General features: G+C 36.4%; 1 protein-coding gene across 1 annotated transcript; it reads right to left on the reverse strand.

Annotated features, from left to right (window-relative positions):
* Positions 1-5,088: 5,088 nt before the first annotated feature.
* LOC131634811 (uncharacterized) lies at positions 5,089-11,366 on the reverse strand. The gene is made up of 14 exons (XM_058905434.1): positions 11,121-11,366; positions 9,921-10,323; positions 9,637-9,814; positions 9,404-9,543; positions 8,474-9,251; positions 7,999-8,099; positions 7,645-7,789; positions 7,477-7,545; positions 6,899-7,372; positions 6,696-6,775; positions 6,302-6,437; positions 5,854-6,049; positions 5,594-5,676; positions 5,089-5,416 (listed from the first exon to the last, which is right to left on the reverse strand). The coding sequence occupies exons 1-14, from the start codon at positions 11,224-11,226 to the stop codon at positions 5,291-5,293; spliced, it is 3,015 nt and encodes a 1,004-aa protein (XP_058761417.1). The 5' UTR covers positions 11,227-11,366; the 3' UTR covers positions 5,089-5,290.
* Between the last annotated feature and the right edge of the window lie 1,180 nt (positions 11,367-12,546).

Here is a 12,546-nt window from a genome sequence, read left to right on the forward strand (position 1 = left end):
TTCTCAGAAGTAGAAATTGCCCATCCAAATGGTACTTGACCGTTGAATCTTTATTTCCTAAGGAGACGTGGGTTATTCCCCTAACTCCTTCTCTGCATCATCTTTGACTAACACACCTCACCTCCAACATTTTCCTACTCTGAACGAGTGATACATGTCATGGGAGATGTTACCACCTTATGGGCAATCCCATTGTTAGTGATATGATCATGTCGCCTCCTATGGGTCCTTACAAATATATCATTACACACCCCTTCAAGTACAGGGGCCTCGTAAAGGTCGGAGTGCTTAATTGACTTTGCATTAGGACAACCTAGGCGTGTGAGTGTTGCGCTTGTATAAGCATGTCTAATAAGACTCATATTCGAGTCCCACAGGCGAAATGTTTATACGATTCTATCTAATGAGACTCTTAGTCCCTCAGGAAAGGTGTTTAAATAAGCCTGTCTGATGAGACTCTTAGTCGAGTCCCTCAGAAGAGGCGCTTAGATGATCTTGTCTAATGATACTCTAAATCGATTCCCTCAGACAAGGTGCTTAGATGAGTCTGTTTGATGATACTTTTAGTCCCTCAAGTCCAACGTTCATGTATTGCCTTATGAGGATGCAAGGATCTTCATGTGGAAGTCCAATATTTGTGTATTGCATTAATAGGCGGCAAGGACCTTCATGTGGAAGTCCAACGTTCATGTATTGCCATAAGAGGCGACAATGGTCTTCGTGTGGAAGTCCAGCGTTCATGAATTAGGGAAGAAAGGGAATTAGGGTTTGAACAAAATAAGGGGAAGAAGTAGAATTTCTACAGAGTTTCTCTCTGCCCTTTAAATTGAAGTTTATTCTTTGCAACTGCATATGAGTAACCTACAATAATAAGGGTTACTCCTTATTTATAGATTTATGTTTTGCTTGCTCCCTAAGCAAAACCCAAAATAACTAATTCTGTTAATTATAAAATTAAGCCTAAGTCAAAATTCTTGTCGAGGCAACTCCTTCGACAATTCGACAAACACAAATCGACACAAACTAGATTAATCGACATGACCTTATTTATGTCGAGCAACATGCTTCGACGCAAAGAATTATAATCTCAACACACCACTTAATTCATTGTGTCTAAGTTGTATATATTCATCATTGATCTTAATTTCTTAAACACTTTGACCTGCACTCCTGTCGTCATGATGTCTGTAATCTGATTCTCAGTTTTGCAGTGCTCCCAGTTCATCTTCCCTTTTTCTACATACTCTCGAAGAAAATGAAACCTCATTTCGATGTGCTTGCTTCGTCCATGTGCTATCGGATTCTTTGCTGGATTGATAGTTCACATGGTGTCGATCTTCATGGTAATTGCTCCATGATTCTTTCTTGTAATCTCTTCAACTAGATTCACCATCCATGTTTCTTGACATGCACAAAAAGAAGCTGTTATGTATTCTGCTTCACGGGAAGACAATTCCACTACTGGTTATTTTCTTGAGTTCCAAGCAACAGGTGCATCACCTAGCATAAACACATAGCCATGTATGGATTCTCTATCCTCATCATCACAACACCAACTTGAGTCAGTGTAACCCACTAGCTTACATTATTTTCCTTCATCAAATGCAGGAAACAAAATGTCATAGTCGAGAGTTCCTTTTAGATACCTTAGTATCCTCTTCGTTGCTGCTAGGTGTGATACTTTGGATTCTGCGTGAATCTACTCACCATACCCACACTTTATGCTAGATCAAGCCTTGTGTGACAAAGGTATCTTAATGACCCAATAAGTCTTATGTAATATGTTGGGTCGACATCATCTTCTTCTTATGAGTCTTTTGACTGTTGCAATCTTGGTTCAACAGGTTTCAAAGTAGAGTTCCATTATTCCATCTCAAATCTCATGAGTATTTCACTTGCATATCTTCTTTAATGCATCATCGAGCTTCTACTACTCTTGTAGAATTTGATGTCAAAGAAATATGAAATGTCGCCTAAATCAGATATTTTAAATTCCTTGCTAAGATCACCTTTGAAGTCTTCGATCTATTTCTTACAGATACTTGCTATCAATAAGTCATCGACATAGAGATGCACATAAGTAATTGACTCTTGCTTCTTCTTACATATACTCCATGTTCAGTTATGCACATCACAAATTCATTCTCCCTTAGAAAACTATCTATCTTCTTATTCCAAGTTCTTAGAGCTTGTTTAAGTCCATACAAGGCTTTATGCAGCCTATGCACCTTTCTTTCTTTGCCTTGTTTCACAAACCCAACTTGCAGACATGTGTCTAGTTCTTTGAGGTCTGATTGGTTCTGCTTGACCTCTGACTTCTTCTTGTCAAACTTCTCTTTCGACTTCACTAGCTTGTTCTTCACATAAGATTCTCACTGAATTCTTCTTGACATTCTCAGTCCAATCTCATTCCTTAAGTTCATCTATGATTATTACTTGCTTGTTCACTGGGCAGAACAATTTGTATCCTATAGTCGAATGATATCCTATTCATATCATCTGACTCGACTTGTCATCAAGCTTTCTTCTCAACTGATCTGGCATATGTCTACGTGCTATAGATCAAAATATCTTCAAATGACTCAAGCTAGGTTTGACATCAGACCAACATTCTTCTGGCGTGATTCCTTCTAGCTTCTTCTTCGAACACCTATTTAAAATGTATGTTGTAGTTGACAATGTTTCACCCCGAAATTCTCTAGATAAATGTTTGTCTTTCAACATATTTCTCACCATGTTCATGATGGTTCTATTCTACCTTTCAGCAGTTCCATTTTTTTGTGGAGTGTAGGGTGGAACCACCTCATGCAAAATCCCTTCTTTCTCACATAACACGTCGAATTCTTTCAAAACATACTCTCCGCCACCATCATTCCTCAAAATCTTTAGCTTTCGTCCACATTGGCTTTCGACCATAGATTTAAATTTGGCAAATACCTCGATCACTTCACTTTTCTTGATCAGGTAAGTCCACAATTTTTGACTGAAATCTATGAATGTGACAAAGTATCTATTACCTCCAATTGAATCCACCTGAATAGGACCACATACATCAGAGTATATGACTTCAAAGATTGCCTTCAAATTGCTTCATGCATCCTTGTTGAAGTTGTTCTTGTGTTGCTTCTCCTGCACACATTCCTCACACACTTTATTTGGAATGTTGATTTCTGATAATCCTGAAACCATATTTCCTCTTTTCAAATCTATGATGTCTTTGAAGTTGAGATGTCCAAGTCGATAATGCCATGTCCACTCATCTCTGCTACCTGCACTTGCAAGGCACTTGTGCTCTATCACATTAAGTTCAATCTTGAAGGTTCTATTATGAGACATCAGATCCTTCAAGATTAACCTTCCTCTTGAGTCGAGAACTCTCATCAACTAGTCTTCAATTGACACCTTGTAGTTCTTTTCGACCAATAGTCCTATGCTGAGCAAATTACTTTTCATGCCTGGTATGTACAATACATTGAAAATTACTGAACTTTTGTCATCTTTCCTCATAATCAGAACATCATCAATACCTTCAGTGCTGGAGTATTGTCATTTGCAAATTTCACTAATGTTCTTCATTGAAGGTTTTATGTTGAGAAACTAATATTTCCTTCCAAACATGTGTAATGAGCATCCTGAATCCAAGTACCATTGGTCCTTGATTCTTTCTTCATCTCTTGTTGTGACCATTAACATTGTCTCTTCTTCTTCATGTTTTGTAAACTTTGCATCATTTTCTTGATTCTTTTATTTTTCTGGACAATCACTAGAATAGTGACCATACTTCTATTAATTGAAACACTGAATGTGACTTTTGTCAGGTTTTCAACCACCACCTATTTCTCTACCTGCAACACCACCTCTTTGGTTTCTTTGGTATGAAGACTTTCTCTTATTCGACCGACTTCCTTCTTGCTGATTTCGACCAGTCGAATTGTTGTAGCCTTCTCTACCTTCTTTGTCATTCCAACTTCATTTGTCTTTCTTCTATTTTGCTAATTGCACCTGCAAAGCCGCGTCACTATTCGAATTTCTTGCAGCTCTTTCAGTCATTTTTTGTTCATGAGATTCAAGTGCTCCTTGAACCTTTTCCTTTGTCAATGTTGGCAAATCTTTCGACTCTTCTATGGCAACTACCACGTGGTCAAACTTTGAAACCAATGACCTCGAGATTGCAACAACTGATCTTGATGTCAACATATCTCCACTTACCTTGATTTGGTTCACCAGTTTCGTAACCCTAGTGAAGAAATCGGTTATGCTTTCATTTTCTTTCATCTGAAGCAATTCATACGTTCTTTTGTGAGTTTGTAACCTCACCTTTTTTCCACTTCCAAATGGTTTTTCCAAAATTTCTCATGCTACTTTCGCTGATTTAACATCACTCAACTTTTCAAAATTATCTTGATCAACGCATTTATGAATTATAAAGAGAGCTTTATAATTCTTATTCAATTCTTTGTGTGCAGCATTTTCCTCATCTGTCACGTTTTCTTCTAGCAGTGTTACTCCTTCCTTCACAAGATCCCAAAGATCTTGATACAAAAAAACAACTTTCATCTGTTTACATCAATTCTCGTAATTTTGACCCTTCAAAATTGGGAGACTCGCCGGAATTCCTGTCGAGACAACTTCTTCGTCAATTCGACAAACACAAATCGACACACACTAGGCTAATTGACACGACCTTGTTTCTATCAAGTAACATATTTCGACCCAAGGAATTACAATCTCAACAAACTCCAAAGACTTTTAAAGTGATGAAATCCTTGAAGGAAGAGCATGAGAGGAGATCGGTAGCAATCCCAGATGTAGCAAAGTTGGCTAAATTCCAACCCATAGCAGAATTTCAATAATCTGGCTTGATTTCTTGTGTACCATATGACATTGATGGTGTTTATATATAAGATATAATTGTTATTAAAACAATAATGACATAACTACAATTTTATATAATTATTATATAGCTAAATGTTGGTGTATAGCTTTAGTTATTGAACTATTCTGAATCAATCAATCAGAAAATAAGTGAACAAAAAAAATCATTAAACATAATAATCTAATTTATAAAAATACTCACTAGATGAATAGATGAATTTCACCAGTCTACCACACAGTATAAAAATGAATCTTTCTGTACACAATGTATATGTTTACAAAATAATTCCTCCCTGGTGGAGAAAAAACCATGAATCACATGGCTCTAAGCCATAAAAATGACACCATATCACATAAATTTGATTTTGAACATTAGCAGGCAATGCCAGGCAGCTGAGAAGGAACTCATAATAGTCTATACAGGTTGATGAACATGCATATTCTCATGAACACTCATGACGACATTGCGCAATTCGGGGAAGATGGATATAAGGAGAAGTTCAAGGATTGCATAAGCAAGTTGCTTCACACATACAGAAGACTACAATGACATGAGACAGTGTAGTTGTTAGTTTCACAGAAAAACAAAGATAACAGAAGAAAATTTTTGTGACAATTTTATGTCAAGTAAATAAATCTAAGGGAAAAGAATATGTTTCTAGCCTTTAGAAATCAAAATGTATTTATAACTTATAAATCAATGAGTGAGAACTTTTACCTGACTAAAGTAATATATATCACTGGCACAACGTTTGTACTGCTTCTGCCCGATTAAGCTAACTAAGGCTGCCGGAGCTCCATCTGACAAAAATGGAGAAAACTTAATGGTTGGAAAAACAGTAACACATTATAAAATGAAAAAATTGATATTAACATTAGGAAAAATCGAACATGCCATGGATCGAAAATGGGAACATACATAAAACATTTCATATAGAAAATTAGGGCCGGCCTGCCCAACAAAAAATTAGGACTAACCAAAGAGTAGTTTCTTCACATCACTTGCTCTACGAGCAGCTTCTAGTTGTTCCTCGAAATACCCTCCTGATTGTGATTTACGCATGTTACTTTCACCAGATTCACTTTGTAAAGGCTTCTGATCAATTACACCACCGCCAATAAACAACTGAGGGGTCTGAACTCTTAAGAAAAACGTGCCACCGGGCCAGAGGATCTACATGCATAAGTAGACAACATGGAAGCATTAGGATAAGCAACATGAATGAGGTATGCAGAATGTAAGTTTTGAAAAGAGGGAAACTAATTACGACTTGGAGATTAAATTTGGAGATTATGCTATATCTTAAACCACATAATTTAAGTATCTTGCGTGAAACATAGTGTGTCATATTGCTAATTTGCGTTTTAAAAAGAACATTTTTAGTTGGCAAACAATATCCCGGGGAAATTTTGGCTTAATCCTTACATCTTGGACCCACCGAATTCCTTGGACGATGGTTTCCTCTCTCCGGAGCCAATGAATCTCACTCAGGAGTAAATCATCAATTGCATCTTCCATCACCAACTGTAGTATCTGTTTTGATATCCAAAAGACCTGTCTTCTGCGTGAACAAAAACGAACTAGCATTAACAACTTCTAGATCCTGTAAGTTAAAAAAATAAACAGATTCATAACAATTTATATTTTTTTCATTCAAAACCATTTATCCCAAAAGCAACAAAATTTCATGCAAGTTACAAAAGATTGAAATCTTAATATGTCGTATTAAATTTTTTATTAATAACGAGAGGGTGTAAGGACCAAACTGCTGTTTTCATGATTCATACCATGTCAAGATCGGTCGGAAAAAGTAATATACCTTAGCCAGCCTCTTTTCTTAAGCTGAAATATGTTGTCAACCAAATTCAAAATAGGGACACTCACATTAGGAGGAGTCCACTGCAAAAATGGTTAAAACTATCAAGATTAGAAAAATGTTATTGAAAGTAAAAGAAAGAAAGAAATTTATCCCCCGGTCTCTATAACTTTTGTAAATATTCAAACCCAAATGACTACACAGACCTCAGGCGGCACTCCAATTGGGTCGTCCGGAATATCATGAATTAGATTTCCATTTGTAGTTGGAACATCCTGTTTTCTATCAAGATCCAAGTTACTAGACCCATTACCATGGTTTGTTACACCTTGTGAATAATCCTTCGAGCTCAATTCATTCTCAGAATGCCCCGCACTATCTTCTCCTACTTCTCTATCGATATTTTCACATCCATGATTCGATTCTTTTTCACCTTCCTCGTTATCAGAGCTCAACATACTGTCTACACCACATTTCCTCGAAAGACTACTATCCATTTCATCCATGTTCCAAGTGAAAGATGTAGAAGAACCTTCAGCGGGAGGGGATGATGCAGTGACAACTTTTCGCTTTAAATCATCTGAAACACCTTTAAACTGCCGTACAATATCGTCCACGGCATCGTCTACATTGACTGCCAGGGTCCTCATCATTGAAGAAGATTTCCCAAAAGAGTAATTCTTCCGGAGGAAAACAGCAGAAAAGTTTGTTAGATTGTCATTCTTCCTACCTATAACGGTCACTCAAATGATGTTATGATAAGAAATATCAAACAGATGCAAACCTTTGAAGAAACACTTAAGAAGTCCCATACTTCGTGTTGTTCAGCAACATTAGCTATTGACAGGAGGTCCTAAAAAAGACGGCTTAATTGAGCAATGACACAGCAAATAAAAAGTTACAGCAGGAAATACTTCTTTAAAGAGTTGTAGACAACGATGACGGAGCATACATGGAGATATTTATCAAGTTGAATGCAACGCTGATGTACAAAGGCATCTTCTGTGCTTGAGGAAAATATCCTTTTGGGAGGCAAATGTAATGTGTAATTGGGAATATGTTTTAGATGTCGATGCAATCGCTCAAAGTTCCGGTATCTAAATATCATCAAAAGAAAATTCAGTGACGCCAACAATCAAATATAAATATGAAACAACACAATGTTGAAACTCTAGCATATTTATTCGCTATCAAGAATAAGTTTCCACTAAAAATACGGGAAAGAGAATGATTCAATATAAAATGTTAAAGTGATCCTAATATTTGATTGTATTGATATCAAAGTTCAAACAAGCGAACCTTATACCTTCGTTTTACAAACCATGTTTTTTCTTGTCCATCGGTTACTGCGATTGAATATACAGCAAAAGAAGTGGCTCCAAGTTTCTCAAAATAAGCTCCCATCACCTGTAGTGTACAATTAGACAATAAATAACAATCAAATTAGTTTAAAACAAGTGTTAACAAAATAATTTTGTATCTATCAGACTTGATTCCATTCTTATTTATATTTCATAAATCAATTATATTTTATAGATTAGAATGGTATACTACCTTTGATTGCAATTATATGAAGAAAAATCAAAAACATCAAAACAATGAGTTTTGTTTATTGTTGTAGTTTTTGAATTAGGGTAACAAGTCATTTGAGCAATAAATGTACTTTAGAAGTTGTAACTTTTTCCTTAGAAATGGAACCAAAAAGCTCTAAAGATTCTCCAATATTTGAGACCAGGGGGAGTATTTCATAAGTTACAACTTTTTTAGTCAAAGGTGCATACCCGGCACCGAAGCTTTGGAACACCTTGTCCCTCTTTCCTAATAACCATGTCAGAACCAGTCTTTCCCCGAAACCCTTCACGCTTCTTAAAATCAGGGGAGTTGCACTCGGACACATTGAACCCACCTTTATGTGAAGGGATTCCCATGTCAGAACCAGTCTTTCCCCGAAAACCTTCACGTTTCTTAAAATCAGGGGAGTTGCATTCGGACACATTGAGCCCACCTTTATGTGAATGGGTTCCCAAGACAGAAGTACTTTCGGTTCTCCTGAGCGGAAGTTTATGTTTATTAGAACCAAGATCCCTGATATCACTCACTTCGTCAATTTGTTGATGATCTCCTTCAAAAGATAAATTCTTGCCATTATCAGCTGAAGACTCCAACGCAGCTGCGATTACATTATATAGTGTGGGATCTGAACCCACAGTATGCAATCCACCAGGTTTAGTCACTGATGTTTCATGAGTGAAATGTTTATCAAATATTGATTGATCTGCGGAAGAATGTTTTGTACAAGAGCCAGCTTTGGCATTTTTACGACTTTTCTTTCCGTAATTCCTTCCTCTTGCCCACATGTTCTCAAGATTCTCAGGCGTAAGAACTTCAGTTCTTCTCTGAGTTGCCGCGTCCAACATTTGTGCCCAATCAGCAGAGGCTGCTGCGTGATTAATATGATTGTGAGTTGTAGCATTTGAACTCTGATCACCACCGCCCAACCAATTTATATCCCCGACATTAAGGACGAGTAGAAGAGACTCAATCAGTTCATTGATATACCTGGCATAAAGAAAAATATGCTTTTACAAATGGAAATTGTAGTTTTAAACAAACGAGTTTGACCGAATATTTAATTAGTCGATTTCAAATAGTTCGCGAATAGCTTAGCTCATTTACATCCTTTAAATATAAGATAATATTTAGCAACATACGCAGGGCATGCCAAATTCATTAAAGGTTGCAATATCAAGCAAGTCATAATTTCCCGAGCTATTGATCGAACGACAGGGACTTGAGCTTCTGGTTTTCTTAGTACCGTAGCTAGTACTCCACTGATTAACCGCTGAAGAACCTAATAAAGAAAGAGAAATCATTAGATAAGGTATGAGATGTATGAATTCTTCAAAAGCTAATTAGAGATAACATTCAGACACTCCACTCACACCTTGTACTCACTCTCTGGAGATATAAGTGCTGGATGAAGCTCCTTGGAGTTCAACAGATGGAATTTCAATCTTTCATCCCTCTCCTCAGAAGACAACGTTAACATAACATCAACACCAATAGCAGCTTGGTTTCTTCTGAAGAGGTCGATATGATCGCTTATTAAATCAACTATATCACTGCAATGCAAGTGAAATATAATACAATAAGTGATTTTTTAAATCTTATCTAGCACTATCTCTGTATCTAATATACAAAAGTCAATAACTCCCTAAATCAATATACCTTGTGAGCAAATCAACAATGTTAATCTCTTTAACCCTAACTGTGACTTCAGCAAGAGCATCCATGATTAAGTCACGTATCTGCTCAGGAAACTCACCGTCTGAAGTAATGTCTGCATACCACATATTTATAACGAAATCCTTCAATATTAAATCAATGAAGTCGTTCAAGGCAGCCTCCACTGCAGGAGAATCAATCTTTTTCTTCCATTTGGGAGGGGGGAGTGAAGTAGAGACGCGCTCATCGTCTAGAGACAACTGCTTTTTCTCCAAATGAGATAGGTAAGTTTGTAATTTAGGTGACTGAACCTTCCAACGAAACTCCACCTTGTTCACAAGAATCCTTAGACCCGCAAAGAAAAGAATGGATATTGGTATATTCATCCACATTGATTTACTTGTATCTATAATAAACAAAAGAGAAAATATAAACAAAAAGAATATTCTTTGCAATCTTTTACAGCAAAATAATATATACTATAGCAACCAAATGTTGTATTAGAAGCTTGTTTGGTATGCAACACGTGTGAGAGTCTAACACTGATAGTCAGACACAACTGTGATACATATGATTATATTCAATAACTTCCATTTTCTCAAATTATTATGAGTATCGACGCGTAAGTGTAATGTCATATATCTGTGTAAGTGCTTCTTAAAAACACTAAAAGGAAAATAGCTAGTGTAAATCAAAAACTTGGATTAAAAGCTTGTTTAGTGTCCAACACGTGTCAGAGTCAAACACTTATAGTCGGACACAACTCCGATACATATGATTATATTCATTAACTTCCATTTTCTCAAATTATTATGAGTATCGACTTGTCGGTGTCAATGTCATATGTCTAGTGTATGTGTAAGTGTAAGTGTCAGGGTCAATGTCAATGACAATGTCTGTGTCAATGTCATATTATTATGAGTATCACGTGTTGGTGTCTCTGTAAGTGTCAATGTCATATGTCTTGTGTTTGTGTAAGTGGTTCTTAGAAACCCTAAAAGGAAAATAGCTAGAGAAAATCAAAAACTCAAAATTTGCAGTCATAAAGCAAAACCCACATACCAAAACAGCAAATGTGAATCAAAGAATCAAACTTTACAGAGTAAGAGAAAAACCCAGATAGGAAAAAAGCAAATGCAGCAAAACCCAATCGCTAGATTGAACAATATATGGCATGAAAGAAATAGAATTGGAATGACGTACGAGTTAAGAAATAGGAAATGGCGAAAATACAAAGAGACCACCAGAGAAAACGGAGCTTAGCCTCTTCGATGAGATCAAAGATGGTATCCATGGTAAGAGGACCCATCTTCTTCTTCCTCTGTGTTGTGTATCTGAAAGCGAAGTATTTGACACCTTCAAATGTAGCATAGCGCTAACCTCGCTCTCTTTCTCTTTCTCTTGTTCGGTTTCAGTTTTGTCCACCTAAGCCAAATCTTACTAAATGGAACTCTCTATGTTAGTGTATTAATTTTACCTCATTTTTTGAACATATAAGAAGTGGATTAAAAACCATGTTATGGGGAATCATAAAATAAACCCATTTCTCTTCTTGGAAGGGAGAAATTACTAAATTCACACTTTCCTTCAATTTTACATCTTTTCCATTCTCAATTTAAATAAATTTTACTTCAAATAAAAACACAATTTTCAATAAAAATGTTTTTTTTAAATCTTGGTATTCGGTCTTATGACCGACTAATTCAAGAGGATCAATCTCACTGTCCACTAGCGGGGCTCCGTTTAAAGCCAAAGCAAAGCTCTGTATGAACTGGCCCAACAAGAGTTATTAGCACCTAGCTGAATTCGAACTCCAGACCTTGAGAGAAACACACTCTCAAGGCTCAAGCCTCCACCACTAGGTCAACCATTAGGGGTTATAAGAATGTTATTTTTAACAAGATATGTAGTGTACTCGTAAAAGTACACCAGTGAAAATTGTAAAACAATAGTCGAAATAGTCTAATGAATTGTGAATGAATGTTGCTCATGCACTTTTCTCCTTATATAGTGATTCTGACATGCCTTACACGAAAACCCCTCAAAAACCATTTAATGTGATTGATCCTAATTGATATGAATCTTTAATGGTGATTATGAATCAAGCTTGATTGTCTTAAATCTCTGATTGTGATCATATATTTTCACCATCCATAAATGTGTCCATGATCAGACACTATCTTGTATCAGAATTTCACAAGATTATCGATGATCTTGAGAATATTGAAGTGGAGATTCATGATGAGGACAAGGTTTTGCTCTTGTTGAGTTCATTGCCCATATCCTTTGAGTACTTTAAGGATGCCCCTATTTATGGTAAGGAAAGTACTATTACTTTGGATGAAGTCCGGACAACGGTGAAATTCAAAGAATTTTTCTAGTCGAAAGATTTGAAGATTGAAGATAGTGGTGAAGCCTTAAATGTTTCAAGAGGAGGAGGTGAGCGTAAAGAGATGTTCAAATCAAAGAGGTATGACAAGTCAAAGGTAAAATGTTTTAATTGTCAGAAAATCAGTCACTTTGAAAGGGATTGTCTTGAGAGAAAGGTCAATGAAGATTCTGTTCAAGTTGTTGTTGTCTTAGGTGAGGAAAGTTATAAGGATGCCGATGTACTAGTAGTATCGAGTTT

The sequence above is a fragment of the Vicia villosa genome, unplaced genomic scaffold (assembly GCF_029867415.1).
Source record: "Vicia villosa cultivar HV-30 ecotype Madison, WI unplaced genomic scaffold, Vvil1.0 ctg.001359F_1_1, whole genome shotgun sequence".
NCBI classification, from domain to species: domain Eukaryota; kingdom Viridiplantae; phylum Streptophyta; class Magnoliopsida; order Fabales; family Fabaceae; genus Vicia; species Vicia villosa.

Coding starts and splice junctions, on each gene's coding strand:
- LOC131634811 (XM_058905434.1), bottom strand. CDS start 11,226: ATGGGTCCTCTTACCATGGATACCATCTTTGATCTCATCGAAGAGGCT. Junction 5,677..5,853: donor TGTGAAGAAACTACTCTTTG/GTTAGTCCTAAT, acceptor CATTTTTGTCAG/ATGGAGCTCCGGCAGCCTTA. Junction 5,417..5,593: donor ATATATATTACTTTAGTCAG/GTAAAAGTTCTC, acceptor ATGTCATTGTAG/TCTTCTGTATGTGTGAAGCA.